The 26973-nt window shown below is 36.1% G+C and overlaps 1 protein-coding gene across 3 annotated transcripts in view; it reads right to left on the reverse strand.

The window, feature by feature from the left end:
* CWF19L2 (CWF19 like cell cycle control factor 2) overlaps nucleotides 1-26973 on the reverse strand; it is a 79340-nt gene that overhangs the window by 38159 nt on the left and 14208 nt on the right. For all 3 annotated transcript variants that reach the window (XM_042792179.1, XM_042792176.1, XM_042792178.1), the window contains 8 exons: nucleotides 26641-26757; nucleotides 25128-25235; nucleotides 22628-22747; nucleotides 20986-21079; nucleotides 19730-19845; nucleotides 17436-18154; nucleotides 11644-11737; nucleotides 8609-8698 (listed from right to left, as the gene is read on the reverse strand). In XM_042792179.1, the coding sequence (XP_042648113.1) occupies nucleotides 8609-8698; nucleotides 11644-11737; nucleotides 17436-18154; nucleotides 19730-19845; nucleotides 20986-21079; nucleotides 22628-22735 (1221 nt within the window). In that variant the 5' untranslated portion in view covers nucleotides 22736-22747; nucleotides 25128-25235; nucleotides 26641-26757. The remainder of the gene's footprint in view (nucleotides 1-8608; nucleotides 8699-11643; nucleotides 11738-17435; nucleotides 18155-19729; nucleotides 19846-20985; nucleotides 21080-22627; nucleotides 22748-25127; nucleotides 25236-26640; nucleotides 26758-26973) is intronic.

Below are 26973 nucleotides of genomic sequence, written 5' to 3' on the forward strand. Positions count from 1 at the left end.
GCCTTCAATAATCCCTGCATTCAAAAATCTTTGTTTGCTCTCAGTACTTATTTTCTTAGAGTATCTCTGAGGGCAATCAGAATAACATCTCGTGACTAGAATGGACATGCACACAACCCTCAAATCAAATTCAGTAAGAGTCGCACTGCCAGCCTGCAGAAGTAAGATTGGAACTAGTAATGTGTAACTTACAACAGCTTGTACTGTCCAGCAATGTGCCTACTAATGGGGAAGCTAAAGCGATTAAGTCTAACTTAATAATACTGGATGTCAGGAAGCCACATAACCTTGTGAATACAACTTTTAAAAAAGGTCTAAAGATGTAGTTTGATATTTAGAATCGTTAGCTACACTTTGAAATGGTTTGTCACTTAACCATATCATCAGTGAGCCACTGTAGGTATGGGATATAAGAAAATTTCTAAAAATGTAACGACTACATGGTTTGTTTCTATAGCAAGAACATCTGATACAAGACATATATACTTAGGTCATAAAAAAGTAAAGTACTGCAGCTTGTTGGTTCGTAAGTCCACAAATTCCTGTTTCATCTTACCAAAGACAGAAATGTAACATACAACTGAGAGGGTGATAACGCACAAGTTTGGCATTTATAAATAAAATAGTATTTACTTAAGTAACTATAAACATTTAGTAACAATAAAATTTTAAAAATACAGTAAAAATACTGAAAAAGTTTCAAAAATATTCAGGCCTCAATATTCACTATTTAGAAGAGATTTACCCTAGCTCTGTGTTGTGATTTATTATTAAAGGAGTGTATGTAGAAAAGGGTCTTCAAATAAAAAAGCAGAGGAAGAATGTGGACAATCAGATATTGCAGAACAAAGATTCAACTCCGCATCCTTTTAAGCTTCTTCTATTCATGTATATCCACACCCTCGAGCCATTATCACTGTTGCTACTTTGGAAGACATTTGAAGAAAGCTAAAGACTGAAAAAGCGAAGAGCCTATTACATCTTCTTACCTAGACAGTCAGAACAGGATGATAAAGCTAATACAGGCATTGGCAGTGGCACTTCCACTCCAGACACTGGTGGAGAACCCCACTGTCCACAGTCATCAGTGCAGCACCCGTGAAGTACCTCTGTAAAAATCTCATTCATAAAACTTTGCAAGCCATGCTGCTAGCTGAAAGCATCTCGTTATCCAGATGTACTGTCCCAAAGCCAAAAGTCTTCATTCCTTTTAGAAAGAGAGGTGCATAGTTTAATTGCTCCTCTTAAAAAGCCTTTTCCTATAAAATGTTTCTGGTTTATGTTGGTAGCAGTGGCTAATGAGACCTAACATTTAATTACACTACAGACCAGGTGGTCCAACAGTCATTGTTGATTAAATTGTCCTTTCAAAACCTCATTTTGACCACAGCAATTACGCTTCATTGCTTAAAGATATAAAATATAGTTAATTTATGGTTCACACTTTTATAAATGGTTTTACACATAAACTATCTAAATTCAAAAAGGTTTAATATTGTATATTTACCAAAGCTGTGCGAGGACCAAAAGAAGCACCAGTGAGGTTCTACCTTTCCATTTCAGACTGGAAGTATCTACTGCACCAGAACGGCTTTCCAGAAATATTTTTGCTTTTGTTTTTTTCTTGGGGCTGGGGGGTGGGGGTGTGTGTGTCAGATTTGTTAAGAAAACCAGAATGTACTCTGAAGAAACACTGAAAGGGTAGATACAGCAATATAAATATGCAAAAATTCAACACCATATTAGGAGAAAAACAAAGCTAGAAAAAATGGCAACATCAGCTACAAGTGCGGCACGGCACTTTGATCTGGCTTTTGCTTCCAGTGTCAAAGTATACTCCAAAGCTTTATCCGCTCTGCCCTTTTATACTTGTTACATGTACTAAAACTAGTAAGATATTTTACATCATTTCGTTACCAATACAATTTCTCCGGTACTTTTTAATTGCAAAAAACAGTGTCCTATAAATTAGATTCAGGAACTTCAGCTACTTTGTCTTAATCTGGTTTTGTCTTCTAAATAATTGTGTAATCTTCTCTTACTGACATCAACAACAATGTTCAGGAAATACACTCACCAGAAGCTGCATATACTTATTTTTAAAAAATATGCACTAATGATATTAAAGCTGTTCTGCAAAAGCGTGCCCACTTTACTATTCCCTGTTCCAGTTAAAGCTAGTCAACTCTTTGTATGGTAAACACAAACTTTTCCTGAAGAAAGAATAGCACAGCCATCCTGCAGACACGACTGAAGTTTGATGGAGCAGCAGCAATTAGAAATTATGATGAGCCGAAAACATCTGAGAGTAAACAGGCCAAGAGCCATCTGTTGCTGTATCTCCCCACCATCTGAAGTTCCAAATGAAATCACAGATTTTTATTGTGCATTTAGCAATGATCATCAATCCCCAACATTCTAGTTTTTATACAAGTGTCACAGCTGTATTGTCCTGACAGGCAGTTTTAAATATTTTTTTTAATGATTCTTTATATATCATATGTCTAAAAGCATTAAATACAACTGTATTCAATTTTTGCATTGGATATGTCACAATGAAAGGCCACTCAACCATGTGTTATTAAAACATATTACAGGAAAATTTTGACAACTGAGTATTTTTATTGCAGAAAAGTATCTGTGTTTATAGTTTCAATTCCCAAACCTAAAATTAAACATGCTGGTACACCTGCAATTTTGAATGTTAATTTTCAGGGTGATTTGGTTTGGGGTTTTTTTGTTTGGTGTTGGGCTTGGGCCAAAAAAGCCCAAAAGAAAAAAAATAAACACACATCAGAAGCACCAACTATTTTTCTTCTTTCTTTCACTTCCTATTCCAAAGTATTAATCACTATCTAAATTCTACATGTATACACACATATACACAAACACAAATGCAAAAACACACATAAACACACCACTTTACTTTTAGATAACTGGTTCTTTTTCAAAAGAATCACTCATTTTCAAGCTATTTTTGAAAAGGCCAATCTTGAAAACACATTAAAAATAAAGAAACAATCTAATTTTTCCCTGTCATCATTACAGGAACCAACAGATTATTATTTCAGGTTTGTTCCACAACTGATTCATCTCAGCTGCTCCTAATGTCATATGGTTTACTTGTCTCAGGATAATAACTGTGCTGTGAATAATTTCTCTGATTAAAGATCCAGCATGTTCCATCCCGACTCTCTTAATGCAGAACTATAGGTAATGGTAGGCAATGGAGGTTTTTTATCATAAATAGGATTTGAGGTATAAACCAAGCTGTTGTATTCAATTTTCTTTCTGAAAAACATTATTACTGCTTCAAAAAAATAAAAAAAAAAAAAAAAGTAATTTATACTGAGCTAGGTTCCCCAGAATTCTCTCTCAGCCTGGAGTCCAATGCATCTCATGGATCTAAATCAAGCATCAGAACTTCAATATACCAAAATTTGTGTTCGGATGTAGTTTATAAGAGGTGGTCTTGGAAACCTAATCATATTTACACTCAGGAAGAATAATTAAATAAAAACAACAGAAGCATTTGAACTACATGAAGCTCTTGATATTATGAAGGTTTTTCACTAAAAGACAAGCCCAACTCATACTATAGAACTATCTAAATTAACTTTCCTTTACACTATAAATCTTCTCTGCCTGAGATGCACAAGCAGTGGACTGGAAAGTGTTACTCTTACAGTCTCAACAGGTAGCCTAAAAAAAGTTTTCTCCTTTAAAGCACCATCATGTCAGTCAGATACCTACTGTGAAGTGAAATACAGTGCCTACCAAAATTGAAGACTATTGCTATACAGGTATTTTTCATGCCCAAGAGGCTTCACAGAAGCACTACATTCCCTCCATTAGAAAAACTTTAGATTTTTTCTCAGTTTTTTCTCTCTATCTTGAGGAATATATATATATACACCTCTATCTTGTGGAAAAAATATATATATATTTATATATTCTATGTGTGTGTGCATATATCCCAATCTCTGTTTTATTCCTTATGCTTTAAATATATTTATTAATCATACTTGACTGAAGGCTTCATAGAAAATTCAGTTATTCAAATGAAGAATTGCTATGCTCAAATCATGTTTTCCTTACAACTTCCCAAATGCATGACAGAAAAGACTTTATTTGTTTCTCTCTACTTTTTCAGAACTTCACTCTTCTTTTAAATACTCTACAATAGTATATCCTCTACTATGTTATTTTGCTTAAAGTACCGCCTTCTACCCTTCATTCAATTTTGTATTGATTTTGTATTTTAAACACAATTCATCATTATTAAGAACTGTCTCTAGCAATTGCTCAGCAGAGACTACTTTCTGTTTCCTGAATACCGATTAAGTGTTACAGAACACAACAGACTTAGGGTTGAGAAGCTTTTTTTCTTATAAGCTATACTTAATTTGAAATTGAAAACCGTTTTAAAAGATGCATACACTTAATACTTCATTCATCCACCATCATAAACTGAGTCTAAATTTAAAACGCAAGATAACAGGTACTCATATGCCTTCAAGAGGAATACATATAAAAACTAACCTCTTAAAAAAAAAAAAAACCAAACAAAAAAACAAACAAAAATCACACAAGTTTTATTGAAAAATTCGTATCTCAAATCAGGCAAAATAATTTCATTTCTAAGGCTACTCAAAAGCCACAAAAAATTTAAGAACAACTTAACTAATAAATTTTCATCTTTTCTGCACTTTGGACACATGGAAGGCTAGCAATTGAAAACAAATCAAATGTTAGACAGGCAAAACGAGGGCTGCTAGTGCATAAAAGAAATGCTTCAATACTGCTGAAAAATGGTTTAAGTCAAAGTTAGTATTTTTCTTTTCCAATATCAAGATAATCCAAACATGTTTTAGCCTATACTGATTTTAAGCTGGGATACCTCCATAAGCAGAAAGCCTATAACATTATTTGTGGGTGTTGACTTCCTTTAATAGAAACATTGTACTAGCTACCAAGAACAAAGAAGAAAATTTAAAAAATTAAAAAGAAAAAAGGACAACAATAACACTTCTCTTCCTCAATGTAATTTTTTGCTATAAAATCACCAAAGTGGGCTTACTCAGGATGCAGCTATGGACTTCTCTTTTGCTTCACTATCTTCTACAGTTTTCCTGCTATTCTAGGTTCAGAAAAATGCATGCATTCATGCTTTCTGGCTTCTTTCTGATGGAAATCTCTACTTGAAACATCTACGTGCACCACAAATAGCAGGTCTTAAAACTACAGATGACTTTGGCGAAAATGAAAACTAGTAACAAAATCATCTTACCAGGATCTGTACACTTGGTGAAATACATCAGCTGATAAACATAAGGTTTTTAAACACCAGACATCAGTGTTTGAAAATTATACTTCAAAACCACATTTTTGGGGTTGCTTGGGGTAGAATTATTGTCTAAATCAAACAAACTATAAAAGCTAGATTTGCCTTTATTCTCACTTACAAACAAACAAATAAATAAATAAAACCAGAATTTAAGCTACCACTTCACAGTCCCTTCAGTCTGTAACTTCTTGATCGCTTTAAGGCGGAATAAAACAGCACCACTGTCGAAATAATTGATCTTGTCCTCAATACAAACCCCAGTCGCCCATACACACGCCTTTATACTAGCACAAGTCTTCATTCAGTTACACAGTGAACTGCATTGGGAAATTGATCCATGTTCAATTAATCAAGAAGGAAAAAAACCCTCCTAGGGAGATGCATTCAGAATTGCCTTCACTGCTTCCTAATTTATCTCCCCGGTTCTCCCAACAGAAGTGGAAATAAGGCAAAGCCATGGTTTGGGACCTTTCAGCATGACACTGGCCATGCTGCTCCAAGGAACCAGAGACAGGCCTACGTGAAACAAAGCGCTTCATGCTTGTTAACTGGTAGCAGAGGCAAAGCTATCAAATTTGGGATCAGTGGGACATCCATGTGGAAAACCACTTCTGTGGAAGCTGCTTCGGGTATTGTACTTGCAATACATCTGGCTGAACTGACTGAGGCTATCACTCGGGTGGTCAACGTTATAGAAAGGTTCATTCATACAGTATCAGATACAGCTTCACAAATCAGCCTCATGTTATGAGACAGTTTCTGAACATCTGGGCTGTTCAGACACATCCACAGCCAGCCCAGCATTCACAGGAGTACCCAACACATTCTGCTTATACCCCAGTAACCCAAATAAATTTAAAGCTGTAAAACCAGTAAGATTACTCTGGCAACTATCACAAGGATAGGACTTAGGACAGAGCAACTGTCAGCTTTGCTGGACTGCTCAGACTCAAAAGCCATGTAATACAGACTAGGAGTAACCATGAAATAGGCACAGGCAAGGCGTATTCATAAAGACAAGACAGCAAGCCTCTAAAATGTACAGGAAGACCTTCACCTTCTGGAAAGCAAGCCCTAGCAGTAATTAAAACTCGAATGACATAAAATAAACCTGAAGGTTTTTGCCATGGTTTGGGGAGTCTGCCAATTTACCACAAGCCTAAGAAGTTGAGCAACTTTACAGCAAGTTGTAAAAAGGTTGATACTGTTCTGATATGATGCAGTTCAAGAGCTAACCTTTGCAGAACTACAAACATCAACCCTGTTGTATCTGTAAGGGACTATTTGCACGGTCAAACCATGGAAAGGCCAAAACAGCAGGACTGTCAACAGTCCTGGTTCCCACAAACTAAAGTTTGTTTCTGCAAGACAGATGGACTCTAACATGAAAATAAGCATTCTGAGGTGAACAGACCTAAAAACCAAGCTCCTACATCTGGAATTATGTAAGAAGCTGAACCTGAGCTTCAGATAAAGTCAACATAAAACTTGTGAGAGTAGACATTCTGCATCCAAGATACCTCAAAGAGGAAAGAGTCCTGTTTTTAAATCCCTTCGATCATCCAAAGCAGCTTCTATCAGTCACAACACTAAGGTGGTCAGTGGGGCTTAGTCAAGCTCCCGCAGGAGAGGAAGAAAAAGATAGGACAGACTAGAAGCATTCACAACTTTTTCCACCGTGTTTAAAGGGAATGCAGGACAAGGCGTGGACATGCCCTGTAAGTCTCCAGACCCAGCCCGAGCAAATAAGCACACAAGAGTACAAAACTGAATATGGACAGTCACACAAAAGATAAAAGAAAATTCATAATTATCTTATAGCATATTCATGAATAGAAATTACTAACTCAATCCCTTTGAGGCTTTAGAACAGCAAGATGGTATTTTCCAATTAGCCAAGTCTATAATACATCTTTCTTTTTCAGTAAAGACTGAAAGTCCTCCTGGACTACTCATGCATTTTTCAGATGCCAGTCCAGAGATAGATTAGGACCCATGTCAAGCCAGAAGGATGTAGACTGGTTTTTATCAGTTTATCCTTCTGAATCCTCAAACTCGTGCATTGATGAGTTTCACATTTCTACACACAGGAAGATCACTTGGTAGAAGCACAAGCTGTGAGATCAATTGCCCTCAGGATGAAGAGGGCTAGAAAGAGAGGCCTCATGCTAAATATGTTTTCACTTGTTTTTTTTAAATTATCTTTCCTTTCTGAAAATTCAAGTAGTGGTACATTTGCAATGACTACATGCTGTTAGTTCTAAAAATCCTTTAATTAGAAAATTAAAATAAAAATCAAACTACGGTCAAGACTAAGGCTGAGAAAAATTGTTATTCATGACTCAATTTCTAGGCAGCAGGTCTTTATCAACATTTCTGAGGACCTCCCATAATATGCCCTCAATTTTAAAATCTGAATGAATTTCTTCCTGTGTAATTACATAACTCCAATCTGCTTTATTGGGATTTTTTGTATATACATGAAAAACATGCCTAAGAATTGTACTGCAACAAAGCAGAGTCTACCTATACAGAGCTTTTGCACTCTTAAATTCTTGTTATTTCAAGGTCTGAGACTTTAAATTTTACTACTACTGTTACAATATAGTCAGCAAGAGGCCACACATTAATTTCCAGTTCAGTCTGTCTTCTGAAGACTGGAGAAATACTAGTCAATGTATGAGGTCTGAGATTGAGCCTTTTCAAAACAAGTATTAGTGGCTTTTCAAACTCATATTGACTTGCAGCTGAATTTTCACTGTGGAATTGGGGTCAAATTGAACAAGAGTATTAGTTTTTGCCTGAAAGTCTCCTCTCTATCATGAGGACAGAGCTCATAAATGAAAATATTGACTCTGTTTCTTTGTAGCTGTATCAAAGTTGGTATGGAAGAAGATTGTTATCCATTTCTTGAATACCAGCCTTTAAAAAGAACATTTGAAGTGCCAGCTTCTTCAGAGACATCAGTTATGTAACAGCCAGCACAGTCAACAACATGACACATACCACTTTTATTTTTAATGGAAGATATGTATCATTGCGGAGAAAACATTACCAGCAAAAAATCCTATGGAAGTTGCTAAAGTACAGTGGAGAAAGTTTTGTTTACCACCAAAAAGTACATTTCATTTTGAACAGTAACTCACCTGAAGTCAAACCTTGTAATTTTCCCAAGTACATTTCATGTTCTCTATAATTCAGCTGCTACCTGTATTATACCACTGTATTAGCACAAAGAAAAGAAGAATAATTTCCCCTTACCTCTCTGCCAGACTTCGCTGTAATCTGTCTTTGAGTCTCTCTCAATTTGCGAGCATTGTCAAGTTCAGCTTGAAGTTCTGAAGCCAACTCCTTCAAAGAAAGTGGTACTATTCCATTAGTTTAACCATTTTAAACTTTTATAGACCTTTATATCAGAATTACTATTTATTCCATTTCTTCATGTTTTGATAAATTTTTTTAAACTCTAATGACACAAAAGACTAATGAAAATATGTCAATATCATTCACACAAATCTTTACTGGAGATAAAATTCTAAAAAATTATCAGAACAGAGGCATCTGAAGTACAAACACATACATTGTCAGAAAAATACCAGGAAAAAATATGCTTAAACATTATTCAGTTATGTTAATAAATGCCTTGTATAGCTAAGCATAGATACTACTTCATGTATAGGAAGCTAAATAAGGAAGTCGGAACACAGGAAGTGTATCACCTTTACACGTTACGCTACATATCCTTTTATTTATTTATATATATATATACACACACACACATATATACACATGCATGCAAGGGGTCTAGGGAAATATCTCTGAGACAATTTTGCTATGTTGTTTCACATTGCTTAATATCGCATGTCCAACTTTGGCATTTAGGACCTTCCTTTGGGTATTAAAATGGACAATAGGTGGAAAATGAGAACTGTTTACAGTCTTGTGTAAATTGTTTTTGGTGCTCCTGCTCTCTCATCCCTCTTTATTAAAAAAATACAAGCATTTTAGAATATCTCGGTTTGCTGAGAATTGTCAGGTGACAACCTATCAACCTATAAGAAATACAACCATTCATACTCTGGCCACTTTGCCAGTTTCATTGATTGGACTTCATGCCTATACTTGATGCCCCAAAATTTAGTCAGTTAATCAACACCAGGCAGCAAGTCAGTAACAAAAATAGAATTCATCTGTCCCACAAGGTCAACCTTGAGCTCTGGCCACCAGGACATGCTGTTACATAGCCATCTGTTTTGGTGTGTGGGGATGAACTTGTTAAAACAAGCTTCATTTTCAATGAGGCCAGAGAAAGTCCATGAAAAAATATTTAAAGAGCAACAAAGCAAAAATTAGTTATTTTTTAATTTATACAGTGGTTGGGTGTTCTTTTTTTAACTAAGGTAATTCAGAGTGCATATGTAGAAAAATGTATATATAAAATTAACAGTAAAATTGTAATGATGGCTTCTGCTACATTATTTCAGTCAAAACAAAACAAAATGGTAGAATAATAAAAGAATCACACTCTCCCCACAGAGCACCTGTATATAGTTATTCAAATTACTCTTATTCCATTACTGGCAGGTTGAAAAGAAAAAAAAAAAAAAACAAAAAAAACAAAACCACACACACACTTGTGCCCAAACTTTTATTTGGACAATGCTATTGAAGCTGAGCAGTAGGGGGAAAAAAATTTTACAAATTTTTGCTGCTCTCTGCAAGAATTTTTGGAAAACTTTCACTTCCCCAGTTCTTTACAGCAACTAGTGTAGAGATAGCCTCAATCATTTTCCCCTGTAGGAAAATGTCTTAAAATAATATCTTACATGACTAACACCAGTCCTTCACAAACCTATCATATAAATACATTCATGAAGATACTTCTTCCTCCTAGTGTATTTTTTTTATATACTCACTAGGTAAACTATAAATTAAAACATGGAGGCCATCTATTTAAATCATTAACACTCATTATATCTTAGTAGAAAATACACTGCTTGAAGCTACTTCAAATTCACTTTTGAAGTTGATAAGACTTCAAAAGGACAGGATTTCTAGAAAAAGTGTATTTGTTCAAACTTTATAAAGCTACATACACACATCTGTCTAAACTCTCTGGAAAAAGAGTTCATACTATAAAATCAGTTTGCATAGAAAGTATTTATAATATAGACACTTTCTCCTAACTAAATTATATGATAGGGGCTTTGACGAAGACTAACAACATGTCCTAATCTAGCAATAAATTCGTATAGTAAACATGCTAAAACTTCCCACAAATCAAAAAATCAATAGCTATCAGGAAGTATTAATTTGGCACTTGAAGTCATAACATGTCTTATTTTTTACTTCTTACTGATGCAGATTTTGGTGCAAATACTCTGTCACAAGAGGCAAGGTAAACAGGTGCACTAAAAATTAATAATTTTTTAAAAAAAAAAGGTCCATAGCAATAGGATTCACTTCTAAAAAATGTTACTTATATCCTTCAAAAAATTTCAGCAATACTTCAAGAGCAGCTATTCAGAGTAAGCACTTGTAAAACATATCTTAAAAACTATGATTACAGACTTGTTACAAGTGAAATTTCCAAGCAGCACTACTGAATGCAATTAACTCACTATAGCCATACTTGAACATAATTAAAAAAAAAAATACACTTCCCAAAAGAGTGAAATTCTTGATATTTCAGGCTGTCTCTTAAAGCAATGTTAATCACGCTGCTGTTTATCTCAGCTCCATGGATCCAATCTCATTCAGAGCAGGCATTTTGTGGATCTGACCACACAAGGCATTACATAATTGTTCTCATTGCAGAGCTGGATGCAATGGCCTATGCGGTTCCTCTTAGTTTTAGATTTCTGCATCATAATTAATAAGTATGCTTATCAGCAGAGCTATGGACCACAACCATCAACTTGTGACAAAGTTAATGAAATAAAAAAAGCTCTAGACACTGTCTACCTTTAACACAGACCAGGAGCTTCGCAGTTTTCACCTGCTCTCTGCTTAATAAAAAGACTTTAAATCCCATAAAAAAGGCAGAGAACAACTGGTTTTTGGATATGCTGCCTAGCCTACAAAACCTGGGGACCTGAATCCTCTATTCTAGTCTATGAAGCACTGCATTTAAGCAGAAGTTACAGTAAAAGCAGTATCTTCAAATCCTACCTGATCAAATTTTGCAGGACTGTATTTGCTTGAATCAATACCTTTTTTTTAAAAAAAACAACTAAATCACTGTAAGCTTTAAAGAAAAACTGCAGTAAATCATGATAATTTTCCAAAAACATTACCATGTCTCCCATGATTTCTGCTTTCACAATCCTTGCTCCCAGTCTGTTCATCTCCTCTTCACTAAGGACCCGAGGCGGCTCATCTGATATATACCTGTAAAACACCAGCAGCACTAAACCCATAGAAAAACAATGCAGTATTCACCTGTGTAATTAAGTTTTATATGCCTGCTGTATTGGTACATATGCTCCTATTATCAAAAGAATTGATAACAACACATTATAAAAATATATTTGCAGTCAGAAGTTGCCAAGAACTCTGAAAAGGCTCAAATAAAATTTTTACTTTTGAGATCAACTAAAATGAAAAGTACTATCTATGAACATTTTCTCATTGTGAAAAAACAGTCAAGAGCCAGTAGCAGGTATAAGCAGACAAAAAACAAGGAAAGGAAGAACAGAAAGTATAATTTAAACCCACTCTGTGGTTCTCCTTTCTGGCTTTAGTCATGCTTCTCAGCTCCAGAAAAATCACCCATTTCCCAGTTTTTCTGCTGTATGCCAAATGGCTTTCCATCTCTTGAAAACTACTTATATATATGCCCATACTTACCTGCTCACAGTACAATCTTTGCTTCTACAGATGTTACAGCTGATATGGTAGAGTTTCCATGGAAAATTAACTGGTATAGTTTTTAAAATATGAAGTCTCCCTAGAGAAGCTACATCTAGTAATAAATAGTATTGTATCTTAATTTTGATATTAAAAGCTCAGTGTATGAGTTCTTCTGATAATAAATAAGGTCTCTAAGAATTATTTCGAAGAGGCATCAAACAAGTTTGGCTCTTTTAGTCTCTTTAGTCTAGAGAAAAGACTAGAACCAACTAACTCTAAAAGTAAAATACATAACACAAAAAAGAAATAAGAATACAGTTATGATATTGGTTGCTGCTATTAAAAGAGAGAGAAATCACTCACTACTCAATATGGTTAAACCCTGTAGGATTTGAAGAATGGGAGAACTCTGAAGATGGTGTTGTCTTTAACTGCCAGACCTCCCCAGCCCTGAGGAAAATTTAAAAATTTACTTTTTTCAGTTTTGAAGATGCCCAATCCAAACCCCCAAAAACTCAGCATAAATATTTACACTAACTTCACCAGAAACAGAACCCTCAAAGGTAAAGTTCTCACTTCTCCTTAACCTATATTTTTCAAAATAAGGCAGATTTTCAGTAACGGGAGCAAGAGGTGTTTATTACTTCATACACACTATTTTTAAGCAGTGCTAGCACTTGAATCAGTCTGAACTTTTTGAGTCTTGAGACATTGTGTTGATTTGCTTTTTATCTTGTCTCAAATTAAACTCTGAAGCAGTCACATTATTAAGTGTGATTTTCAGCAAACACTAGCTGGATGGACTTTTCCTCTGGGGAGATCCCTTGGATATCCAATCAGCACTTTTAATTAACCTGTGTCATAACTGTCCAAAACACTTTGATTTATAGGCTGAAAAAACTCTCTCAGTGTTTAAGAAGGGATAAAACTTAAAAGGTACATTGTCAGCATGAAAGATGAGGAACTGAACCTGAAATAACACCCATTAATCCAAGCCTTCACATCAATGAAGATATACTTTTTGTGACTGACACCACTGAAAGAGTACATGTATTACAAGACTTGAAACTTTAGAAAGAAAAAGCAGCATCTTATATTTTTTTCCCAACAGATAACTACCACACATATCCAAACCTGAAATGTTCCAAAGGCAGAATTTTCTACAAAATTCTACAAAAAAAGGACAATTCTCACTGAAGGAAACAGGAAGACAGGTCACACGTTATCTTAAAACACACACAAACTTAAGAGTTAAGAGTCAGCTTAAAAGAACTTGGAAATAACTAAATCAATAAGCAGAGGCTATACTGTTTTCCAGGCCTAAGTAATCTCCACTTTACTAATAATTCAGCTCAGTAATTGTATTGACTAAGAAATACAATTAAAATTTCAAAGAAAATGCACAATTGGGTTTAATGGTACTAAACCATAAAACACACACAAAAGAAAATAGCAGCTAAATAGTTTCTACGCTTAGTTCTTTTTTGTGAGGAAAAGAATTATGTTTTCTATCACAATTGAGTTCTATGAACTTGAATAAGCAAACCACTTCCATATACAATCTACTTCCTCAAAATCTGCAGCTCTCTCCAGTTACAATTAGCATTGCACTTACTACATGTGGTAACCAAAAGCTAAAAGGTAAAGTTTTTATACTTGCAATAAATAAAAGTGAATCACCATTATTTAAAAAAAAAAAAAAAAACAAAAACAAAAAAAAAACACAACACAAAACCGAACCCAACGAAACTGTAAAGGAGTAGTTGCTTCTCAAGAGAATAAAAATGAGGCAATGGTATCACTAACTTTTACTCAGTAATTACATGCTTTACTAGGTCTGGCTGGGAGTTAGTTTATGGTCTTCATAGCAGCCTGCATGGTGCTGTGCTTTGGACTTAACTGGTGACAGGGCTGATAACACGCCAGTGTTTTGGCTGTTGCTGAACAGTGCTTACACAGCCTCAAGGCTTCCTCTGTTTCTCACTCTGCACCCCCAGCAAGTAGGCTGGGGTGGACAAGAGGCTGGGAGGGGACACAGCCAGGACAGCCCACTCGAACTGGCCAAAGGGCTGCTCCGTGCCACATAACATCATGCTCAGCAATAAAAGCTGGGGAGTGCAGTTTTTCCAAAGTAGCTGCTGCTCAGAGATTGGTTGGGCATCAGTCTGCTCCTGGGAGGTGGCGAGTGACTGATTGCCTTTGCTTCACTTGTTAAACTGTCTTTATCTAATACATGAGTATTTCTCCCTTTTGCTCTTCTGATTCCCTCTGCAGGAGGGAGAATGAGCAAGCACCTGGGGACACTCTTAGCTGCTTGCTGGGGTTAAGACACCACACATGCAAAGCAACACCCAGCGCCACACTACCCCAACAAAAACACAAAAAAAAAACAAAAAAACAAACAAACAAACAAACAAAAAAAAAAACAACAACAAAACTACAAACAAACAAGGTGCAGTGTCTTCACATGGTCTCTCTCACTCACTCTCTGAGTTTTGGACAATCCTCAGTCCAAACCAGTGATACTCGTGAACTAAGATTATAAGAAAATAGATATTTGTGGAATAGAATTATTAAGATCATTTTAAGCTGTTTTAACCATTTAAGCATTGTGTTGCAGAACAAATACTGATCTTTTGAGTAATAGTTAGAGTAACTGTAGGATGAGCAGGCCAGCTTTGGAGGACAAGATACACATGACCACAGGACTGAGTTTGTGCAGAAATAAGGGTCAACTGGCCGACACGGTGAAGAAGACTACAAGCCTTCATCTAAAGACCCCCAAAAGGACCACCTTAAGACTCCAACAGACATGCACAAGAGACATTAGCATATGCTAACGAGTTCCCAGAAAAGTTATGAATATGATAAAAATATTATTGAAATGCAAGGAATATGTATGATTAAAGTAGTATAAATGCTTGTTGACTCCATTTCCACACACACAAACTAGGAGGAGCTATCCCCTGTGTGTCCGGCACTGGAATACAGAATGACTGCTTCCTAAAACTCCAAAATTGAGTCTCAGAGAGTGAATTAATTACCACTTTCCAGTAACACCAGTAGTTCTCTACAGTTACATAAAGTATACTGGATATCAGAACTTCTATTTGGCATCAGCTGTATGACACTGCTGTTAGATCTTGCTTTCTCCTTCTGGAAGTCATGGAAGAAACAAAACTAAGAATGAAGGCAGACATACTAAAGGATTATATGTCATTTACACAGATTATTTGCTGCTAATCAGTGAAGTATTTCATTTTTTTTAAAAAGTGCATGATATTTAACATGAAGGATAAGACTCTAACCATGCATAATCATGCCCTTTTACATGCACAAAAATGCTCCTTAACAGGGCAGCTGTACATTTTCACAGAGTCTGTGCCTGAAGGACAATGCAGATGCCATCTCCCAACCCACCACAGCATCCCTCCATACTTGAATACCTACATTTCCTTATGGAAACCAATGCACTACACCAGGCAGGCAGAGAACAACTATGGATTGTTCAGACCTTGTACCTGAACAAAGTCATGAACAAACCAGGACTCAAGAGCTGAGGAAGTCTCATAGGCTGCAGGTCAGACACACTGTGAATCATTACAATCAGAAGTTTACAAAGTATATGTAAGTGGCAAACCACAGGCACTTCAGGGCAATAACTATTTGGGCAGTATCTACAAAAACAAACAGGATCACTAAATTCCAATGCCTAATGTCTCATACCCCACAGCTTTAATGCTACAAGATCTTTTTTTCAGAGTAAGTAAAACTCTAAAAATCTATTTCTCATTTTCCAGCAAAATAACACCTAGGCAAATACTAAAATAAACAATAAAACAAGAGATGACAAACACTTATGAGTGAGACTTCCCATAGCACATCCAAACTATTTATGCCAGAATTGGGAACTACTCATGCTGTGATATGTATTCAAACTCATGATTTTTTTTTTTTTTAAATAAATAAATTAGATTAAGTGAATATCATGCAAACAATTTCTCTTCCTGCTATCAAAGGAAATGAAAATTGAATTGATTCCTTCAAAGTAGAAATATAGCAAATAAAATCTGGAAAAAATACCCAATCTATACAATATAAAAAATTGTGTAGACTAAGCTGCCTGTTTCTGGTTAGTCACGCAGCATTCATTTAGTGTAGAAATTTTCTTCGCAAATACAAAGTGAGATACCTGCAAGTACTACATGTAGGAACAGTTATAAATAAAATAAATACCTTTAAGATAGTCTTGTCATTAGAATACTTGTAAGGTTTAATTGTTGGAAATTCATAACCCCCCTATTAAAAGGTTATTTTCTGCAAATAACTGACAGAACCATATAAGAAAGAAAGAATTACACTTGATCATATTTCATCAAATGTTGTTTCCAACTAAATCATTTCATCCTTCTTACATATTCGAACCAAGAAAATTTACTTCTTCAGCTTTTCCAAGCAATTACATAACACCATCCTGATTCTAAAATACTTTTGCACATGCCTACTTACTATTGGGAAGATCTGAAGGAAAGCATTCACAGCAATAAACACACTACTCCTATCACTGGAAGAACCAGCAAGCTGGTAATACTAGAGAACAGGTGGCCTCGAGTAGAGCAAAAGTTCAGTTGTCTACAACTTACTTTTCTGACCACCTCCCCTTGATAGTCTGTTGTCTTTCTCTAATGCAAGTCAGACAAACTGAAATTCCTACCACATATTAGCTTGCATATCCCTTCACACTCCTTTTTTCCTATTTTCCACAGAAAATGAACCTTTCGAATCAATACCTTCTATTATTTTTCATATGCTACTACTTTAGCATATGAGTTCATCTCACAGGTGACAAACCTATCCCTGCTGTATTATTTCAGTTTTTAGTCAGCATTTTCTAACATTTCAAGTTTGTCTTTTATAAATTCAACAACAGTTAAGATACTGTTTTTCAGGTTTTTTGTCTAGAGTCCAATTTTACTGCAGTGTGAACTAACATTAGAAAGAAGCAGAAAATAATATATAGCATTAGCAGTTCTCAAATATGCCGAGGAGACAGGACGAGTAGGGGGTTACTTATACAGCTGTTCATTTTAGCTGCCCCTAGCTGGGCTAGCTGCCTCCTCCTAACTAAAGAGATCTGATATGAACAGATCAGTCACAAATTAAGACAATATTTCCAGTGTACATTGCCATGAAAAATACTGCAAATAAAAGACAAGTAAAGATGCTTGCAAAATACCTAGAACACGATGCTTTACTGTCAGATAAGGTTTGTTTCTTCTCAGGGATATCATTTGGGTACTCCTGTCGCGACTTCATTTTTTCATCAATTGGAGTTCTTCCCCAACTACTGTCATCCATTTGTTTCCTAGCACCTGATGACTTCTGATCAGACATTAATTTCTCCCTGTTATCTTCTGTGTGTGTTTTGTTCCACAGTGCAGTATCCTCACTAGGTTTTTGGAAACGGCTGCTCAAAGAGCTATGAACTGGCAGTTTGGAAGAGGACTGCTGTGACTTGTAGTCTCCAGGCGTACTATAAGATGATAAATCATCTTCAGAGGGTTTCAGAAATTTGTGTTTCATGTTGCTTAGAGATGAACTCTTCTCCTGACTTCGTTTTTCATCGGAGTGTTTTTCTGCTTTGGAGCTGTACCCTCTCAATACCGAGTCCGTGCTACTGTGTCCACGTTCTTGGTCCTCTCTTGACACATCCCTTTTGTAACCTCTGTCTTCTCGTGCCCATCCCCTGCCATACTTCTCCCTAGTATAGTCCCCAAACATGTTCCTGTTTCTATCATCTTCACCTCGTGTCTGCTTTTTCATATGCTGTTCTTTCCTCTCTTTCTCACTTTCTGAATAGTCAGTTTTCTTCCATCTGCCACTTGTATAGTAGTTTTCCTTTCTGGATGCAACTTTTTCAGCTTCTTCTAATCGTGACTGAAATACCTCCATTGACTATAAGAAAGAATAAAAAAAGTCATAGTGCTTTTAAGATCATGGGATGTTGTGAAGTTCCCTACAAAGTATTACGTGACAGGCACCATTCTGTGAAAATGAGTCACTGTGCAAAGGGCAGGGCATGAGCCATGAAGTGGAAAGGAAGACCAGTATGAAAAAGGGAACTTCCAACTTCATGTCTAAGATGATCTGTTGGGAAGGCTTTCTGATCCCTTCTCTTAGACTATTTCTAACTTTCATCCTGTGACTCTAGAGTGCTAAAACACTTCTGGGAACAGGGACCAGAGACTCTGAACTGTCTCCTCCTGGAAACCTGGAGATTAAAGGCTTGAACTAGGGAGAAAGGCTTCCTCCTTACTTACGAACTTTGAATTTATGCTCACCAGAGGCTCAGCTTCTATAGAACCAATGGATGTTCCCAGTAAACCATTTTACAATCTAGTTAAACTCTTAAAACACAGGAGAGTGGGTTCAAAATCTTTAGCTTGAAAGAGGCTTTGAAACCCTGTCTCTGGCTTTCTCAACAAATATTCTATCTATTAGGCAATCATGCAAAATGTGGACAGTTCCTCCTCCCTCTTTTGAGCTGAATTAAAAGCCACCAATCACAGGGGGGTTTTTTGGGTGTTGTTTGTTTTTGTTTGGTTGGTTGGTTTGGTTTGTTTTTTTTGCTCAAAACATTACATACTGAAGCATATCAGGCAGGGATCTCTTTCAATCACTATCCTGTACTTCAGCAGCCAGAGTGGTTCATGCTGTTTGAACTCTAGTTTCTTGAGAAAGATTCTTAAAAATAATACATTTTACAATCACTGCTACTGATTAATTTCTACCAGCTCTGACCATGTTGGTTTCATCATTCAAGAGTGACTACAATTCAGTTCAAAGACAATAGTATGAAGTCATACTGTCTTATCCAAGATTTTCACAACTAAACCAGCCTAATCAAAAAACTCACAGAAAACTCAAATGTAATGCTATGGCCAAGATTTAACTCACCACACCTTTGACCAATGCTTTTAAAGAATATAGTAAGTAGAGGGGACAGAGTTTATGGCAAACTATTTTATTACAAATAAATTCTGAAGACTTTTAAACCCTCCAGAAGCAAGCCGTTTTCTCAATATATCTGGACTGAGCATATCACAAGTGGGCAGAAGATTCACATTCGGTAAAATTCGACACAACTCTCCAAATTATCTTTGCATTATTACTGTCCGCAACATGCATTATTATCCGCTCCATGCAAAGGAATTAAATGTATTTTCTAGTATACATCATGATTTTGGAAGCACTCAAGTACTTTAACTGTGATCATTTGAACCTCCTGATGTAGAAAAGCATTTAAAATTTGCTAGAGGATCCCATAAAGTGAAAAATATTTAACAAAAAATATGTAAAATGCTGGGTGGCTTTAAACTCTTCATCACTTGAGAGAAGCTTCAGAGGCTGTTTTTTCCTGCTTCTTTCCTTATGTCTTACATTACACATTAAGTATTTGTGCCTTTACATGAAAGTAACCTTTTCCAAGCATCTATTAGTATGAAAAAAAACTTAATTGAAGATCCTTACCCCATATCTCTCAACTACAATTTCCTCAAAATTTCGTTTCTCTCTCTCAGCCTGCTCCTTCATCCTTCGGTATGATTTTTGTAACCAACTTAATCCAGCATCTTCTACCGCTGTAACTAAAGCAGAAAACAGTAAGAGGTCATAGTTTTGTATCTCAATAGTTATTCCTACTTAACCTTACTGTGTATGTGACATTAAACCTTCACCTAAAATTAATATAAAAATTGAAGGGATGCAAAACAAAAAATAGAAAGAATATAATAATACAATTACATGTTTCTATAAGTTAATGCTGGATATACCTCAGTAATACCACTGATTTAATCTAAGCTTCTCCATTTTATCATAGAACACAACAAGCAGTTTCCAAGACAGCAGTGGCATATGAGAAGTTGGGGTTTTTTTTATGAAATTAAAGAGCCTTTTTATTGTTTCCACTTTCTGTGTCCATTCTTTGGCATACCTCTTACATACAAACAAGTGTATTCCCCTTCTTAGGAAATGAATGAGCAACTCATTGCTTTCCATTTGAGAAGCTAGCAGAGGTCTTAACATTCAGGATACAAACTGTCTGATGCCTGTCACTTCTTACAGATTGCTGATCTCTGTGACTCATAAATGTGGGCATGAGGCTAATGATTTGCAGGACAGACTGTCCACAGGGAAAGGTTCCCAAAGAGAAAAGCCAGGAACCCCACTGTTCCCTGTTGACAGAATACAAGGACCCTTCTTCTCACATAATAAATGCTTCATGACATTATGAAAAACATTTTTCTAACTGCTCTTGATAGAAATAGGCAGGATAACCCTAGGGTAAGGAAAGAAGTTAAAAGGTTACAGAAACAATATTTTTCACAAACTGCATCTGTAATGCCCTTCATTTTAATGTGACTCAGACTTCTGTGGTTGAATATTTTAAAACTATAATTTCGGTAATGGAATGAAAGGAACCAAATGAGATGACAACAGTTTATCTTGTCTTGGTTAAATCATGCTTTCCTCTAATTAGTTCAAATTGGAGAATTTCTGTAAAGATATTGAAGGTCAAACCACTCAAGATTAAAAACCAGTGAAGAGAAATTCTGCAAAACAACCTCCTATGATATTAACCCAATATTCACTACTGAATTTTCATACAATTTTACTTTCTTACATGTTATTCATAATCCCTTTACATCAACGTTTATAGCAATTTATTAGCAACACAGAGACCAGAAACTGGAGACAAAAATTTGTGATGATTAATAAAGTTTTACCTTTCTTAACTGAAGCTCCTTCATCCTTGTCTGGTGGCAAACCTGTACCACCATCTTTCCAATAGGGATTGAGCTCTCTTGCAGACAGCATGGCCTAAAACAGAGATCATTTTAATATATATATAGCATATGGTTTGTATTTTCTAGAATATTTGATAAATTTTGAGGCTTGTGTGGGAATAGAACAGCTTACTCATAACTTGTGCTATCTAAAGACAGGTAGAAATAAACATAACTCTCCATCCTGACTCAAAGTTCTCAAATGTGCTTAGTTGACTTCCTTATTATACAGAAGCAATTTTACTGTTTGACTGCATTGCCAGTGTAGCAGTAATAGGCACTTGCGTCTGAAGCACTGCTGTTATGGGGGCTCTTAGTTTTACCTCATGTTACTGCTTTTCACCCCCAAACTCGATTGCTTATTGTGATTCTGTCAAGTGACTTCTCTGGAAGCAGGCAAGGAAGTCCACTGGAGAAAAGTGTTGATTAGGCATTCCAGCACTGACAAAACTTTGAATTTGTCTGTTATATTGTCAACTCATCACCACCACTGGTATGCTGTATGCACCTGTTGTACATATTGTTTTGGATATCAAAGAACGGACTGACATTCTGGTGTAGAAAACACAAAAGTATAAACCTGCATGGAAAGCAAGTGGTTGAGTGGGAGAGTCTACAAAAAAACATACTCTTCTAGGATCAAAAATACATATAAGTTGTCATTAACCATATTAATACATGCTGACATTCTAGTGATTTAAGATCTCCACATTAAATGGTTCTTCAACAGTTCAGAAAAAATGTTCAGCAAAAAAATTTTGTGGGGAAAATGCAAAAAGATTAATCCCTTGTCAAAAGACAATAACTGAAGTGTCGGATACTATACAGTAAGTCTGGTCAATCTGGTTCCTAGACACAACACAACTAGCTGGAAAGCCTAACAGCCACAAATGGCCTACTGTGAGATATAAGGACAAGTAAACATTAGATAATGATCAGCAACTATGTTTTCAGGTCAGACTACATTGCATTTTAGGATCTGAAAGAACAACTGAGGCAGCCAGGAACTGTATGTATACAGAACTAATTTAATGATGGCAACCCCATTCCCCAGCCAGACCCTGAATCCACCCATGTGTTCATGCACAACTGTGGCATGAAAGTAACAGCAACTGCTCTGAATTCTTTCTTCAGGAAAAAACAACCTTGGCACTCCGTGCTTTAATAGAGTAACTTAGGTAAGCTTTTAGCACACAAAACAATAGTGCTGCTTTCACACACACCATGGGGAAGACGACCAGACCAACAGTCTGTCACTGTTATTAAGTAAAACATCTCAGAAGCACTTCCAATATTATTGAACTTAGTACTAACAAAACTGGCTTTCTCCTTACCTAGAAGATAGTTTAAAGGCTCTTCTCCACAAGATAAGCCTGCTGTATGAACAATTCCCATCCCTAACAGAACAAGTAACTGACTTAGAACAAATAACTAATTTAATTAAAATCACTATCACACAACACATCAGGCATTAATTTAAAAACTATACAAAGACTTACATATTTGAACCAACTCATTGGTTCATTCATCACAAAAAATCTAGTAAGATGAAGAAAAAAGTTGATACATTAATTCTTCCTACCTGCTCAAGTTCTTGAGCTTTCTGTCGTTCCAATATTTTTTCTTTGTGTCTTTCACCTTTGACAGCTGCTGCTGACATGGTTTTCAATGACATGAAGTCTAAATTCATCCATTCTTCTCTCTTTAAAATAAACACAAAGGGTCAGAGTTGATACTTCCAACAAAAACATGGCTTAGGTACAAATCAAACCAGTGCAACTACTGACAAATGTTACTTACAGCAAACAGAACAGATTTTACAAACACTTATGAAATAATTTAATGAAAAGCAAATATGATTTTAAGAACCCCAATCTTTCAATTTTTTAATATTCACTTACACAAATTTCATAAATGTCTTTCTGTAATTTGAAACACATCTTTACAATGCATTTAAGACACTAATAAACATGCAAACTGTACAGACTGATTATTATTTGCTTAAATGAACACTGTACATCTAGACCAATTCCTTTTAATCTTGCTTATTCTGACTTCATGACCTCTTACATCTTGTCCAGGATATTCAAAATCTGCAATCACTAACTGCGCATAGTTCATGCCTCAGATATCTAGGCACTAACTACACCCTCAAATTAAAAAGTTACACATCTAAATTCTGTTAACTGTATCCACAGTAACAGGTAGAAAACTGCATTTACAAAACCTAAGCTGGCCCAAAGCCATTTCAAAAATGAGGACTCCTTTCTAAAGAAAAGCAGCATATAAAAAGCCTAGATATACCTACTCCTTTATACACACAAAACCTGAAGCCTCAAAAGAAAGCAGTGACATACACAATGTAAACAACTACTCTACAAAAAGAAGTATTTGGAACACTTCTGTGGATAAACAATGAAAATAACAAGACTACACCTATTTTAAAACATGTCCTTGCAGAAGTCCTTCAGATCTTCAGTAGAGTCCGAGACTGAGTTGTCAATCTGAATAGATGCTTCCTCTATTATTTAAATAACACTTCCTCTATTATTTAAAATCTGTATTAGGTAACAACCCAGAGAGTTTCAGTGGTGAAACATGGCCTTCCAATTCTCAGATCTCTTCCAAAAAAGAGAAGGAACCAAAAAATAATCTATCTTTAAGTGATTCAATAGTATCTATGCCCACATTAGCAAAAAACATGGATCAACAGAAATGGATGTGCATGGGACCTCTGGAGGTCATCTGGTCCAACCCCCCTGCTCAAGCAGGGCCACCTAGAGCCAGTTGCTCAGGACCATGTCCAGACAGCTTGTTAATATATGCAAGGTCCTGCACATCAGTCAAGGCAATCCCATACACAAACACAGGCTGAGCAATGAGGAAGGCATGAGCAACAAGCAGCCCTGAAGAGAAGGACTTGGGGGAGTTAGCAGCTGGAAAACTGAACATGACCCAGCAATGTGCGCTCGAAGCCCAGAAAGCCAACCATATCCTGGGCTGCATAAAGAGGCACGACAAGGTCAAGGGAGATGATTTTTCACCTCTACTCCACTCTCACAAGACCCCACCTGGAGTACTGCGTCCAGCTCTTGGGCCCCAACATAAGGAGGGCACAATCCTGTTGGAGCGAGTCCAGAAAAGGGTCAAGGATGATCAGGGGGCTGAAGCACCTCTCCTCTAACAGGCTGAGAGAATTGGGATTGTTCAGCCTGGAGAAGAGAAGGCTCTGGGCAGGTCTTATAGCAGTCTTCCAGTACTTAAAGGGGGCCTACAGGAAAGATGGGGAGGGACTTTCTATTGGGAAGTATAGTGATAGGACAAGGGGCAATGGTTTTAAACTCAAAGAGGGTAGATTTAGGTTAGCTATAAGGAAGAAATTCTTTCCTGTGAGGGTGGTGAGTCAGTGGAACAGGTTGCCCAGAAAAGTTGTGGCTATCCCCTCCCTGGAAGTGTTTAAGGCCAGGGTGGATGGGGCTGTGAGCAACCTGATCTAGGGGAAAGTGTCCCTGCCCATGGCAGGGGAGTTGGACATAAATGATCATTAAGGTCCCTTCCAACCCAAACCATTTTATGATTCTATGATTCTCCAGAATACACACTGCTTACTGGGCAGAGAATTCATCTAGGAAGATCACAAAGAGGCATTGATTCCATAAATACTGTTGCTGAGAAGTTCCATACTTCTCTTTCTTACATCTGTCTAACCACCACAGAAGCAAAAATTCATTCAACTGTAAAATAGACACCAAAATTATACAGAAAAAAAATACCATTTCTAGTCATGTTTTTTAAACTGACCTCTTTAAGAAAACCAAGCTAAGTTGCTAGAGACTTAAAACACAGTGAAAGGAATTAGTGCTAGGCAACTTTAAGCATAGTGCCTTATTAAATACTAATCAACTATTAGGAGGAGAAGTCTTCCAATAAACGAAATGTAACATTTACCTAGCTAAACAAAGACACTGTTCTGTAAAATAGGTTTTGTTCAACACATTGCAAAAGAGCTGTCAAGAAACCTAGGCACGTTTCACATTTGGTCATGCTGAATTTATTTCTGGAGTAGTTATCAGACTGCTCACCTGCAGGGAGGGTTCTTTCACAGCATCTGATTGCTTGTTGACCTTCCAAGCTTCTTCTGTGTTATCCGACTGTGACACATTTGACTCAACCCATTCAACAGAGGAATCCTAAAAATAGAGTTTAATGTAAAGAAGAAGAAGAATGCCTTAACATAGTATTAGAAGTTGATAAAATGCAATACTTACCAAGTACATCAATAATCAAAATTGATCTTGATTAGCATTATTAATATAATACTTTTTATTATTTTGCAATATTGATAATAAAAATAGAATATTGATATTCTCATAAGAGATTGTTCATGATTGGAACATTTCTCATACTTGAGCATATTACTTTACATAACACTAGTTCATACTAGCGGTTTATTAGCATTACACTGCTAAAGTTAAAACTATCAGAATAAAAACAAAATCAAAATAAATTGTTTTTATGGCATTACAAAAACAAAATTTTAAGAAAATCTAGATTAATTACTAAGTATGTTTTACATCAAAAAGTAAAATCAGTAACAGTACAATATAAAGCCCAATACATGCTATCTCCTCCTATTTTCATATTCAACTTCCCACACTTGCACTTGCTAACAGTCTACTGAGATTTTATACTTGAAGTAAAGAGGGCTCCGTTGAACAGTTTCTTTGCTATTTACATGAACCTGTCATGGGAATAATGGACTTTGGATTGAAGGTATAAGCCAAGATTGTGTTGTATCCTAGGCCTCACTGTTGTGATCTGAGGGGTTTTTATGACTCCCATGGGAAATGTGAGACATTTGTGCCTTAGATGACTTCCCACATTGAAAAGCACAGTTAACCTCTGATATCAGTCCCTGGAAAATAAATCCCATCGTACTGCATGTTCCTTCCCTCAATAAAAGGGACTCTCGGAAAAGAAAAAAAATCACAGCACTACCTGACTTGCACCAAAACGCTAGGAGGATGTTTTACACAACATGGTCAAAAAGCAGCACCTAGACTTCTAATGGAGTCTCTGTACTGTCTTGCCAAAGTACCCCTCAATGTCAAGGCATCTGTCTACAGATTCAAATGCACAAGTTTCAGCCTTCCTTCAGACTGATGTACAACTCCCATGCTGTTGGGAGTTTCCATGAACATCCATGGAAGAAGGCAGCAGTAATTCATGCTTAAAATCAAAGTCAAGTATTTGCAATTTTAGACACATTATTCTACCTTATATCACTAACTACAGGGAACCTATGAATTTTTCCACTACTAGATTTCAATTTCTCTCTGCTGAAAAACTATAAATCCCTTAGCTTGTAATGAGTGAATTCAATATTATAAAAGTCTCAAGCATTCACATAACAACATCTTTTAAATTTATTAAATACTCTATATATTAAAAAGAAAAACTTTGCCACAGTTCTTCCCAACAGAAGATGGTAAGAATGAGTCTTAAATTTTACTAACCATGTGTACCCACAGAGACTAAAACAGTTCAAGTTTTAAAAATTTAAGCATTTGAGGCATTTTAAAGTTTCTTGCTTACCGAAGAACTATCAAGTAAGTCATCCTTCTTTTCAGATTTTTGTTTCTTATTTTTCTTCTTTTCTTTCTTAGCTTTTTTTGAATGCTTATCCTTTTTCTTTTTCTGCACAGAATGTCCCTACAAGTAAACATTTGTAAATAAGATCCAGTAAGCCAAATCACCCACATACAAGAAATACAATCACAAGCTACTTACCGAATCACACTGAAAAAAGTAAAACACACAGTTGGACATAGCTACATTTTACTTCTACTACCCTATCTCTCTTCTGTTGGTGAGGGCAGAGAGGGCATGCCTCACATCCATAATCAATTTTTCCTCCCTCTCTCAGTA

This window comes from Tyto alba, unplaced genomic scaffold (genome assembly GCF_018691265.1).
Source record: "Tyto alba isolate M040663 unplaced genomic scaffold, T.alba_DEE_v4.0 Super-Scaffold_2, whole genome shotgun sequence".
In the NCBI taxonomy this organism is placed as follows: Eukaryota; Metazoa; Chordata; class Aves; order Strigiformes; family Tytonidae; genus Tyto; species Tyto alba.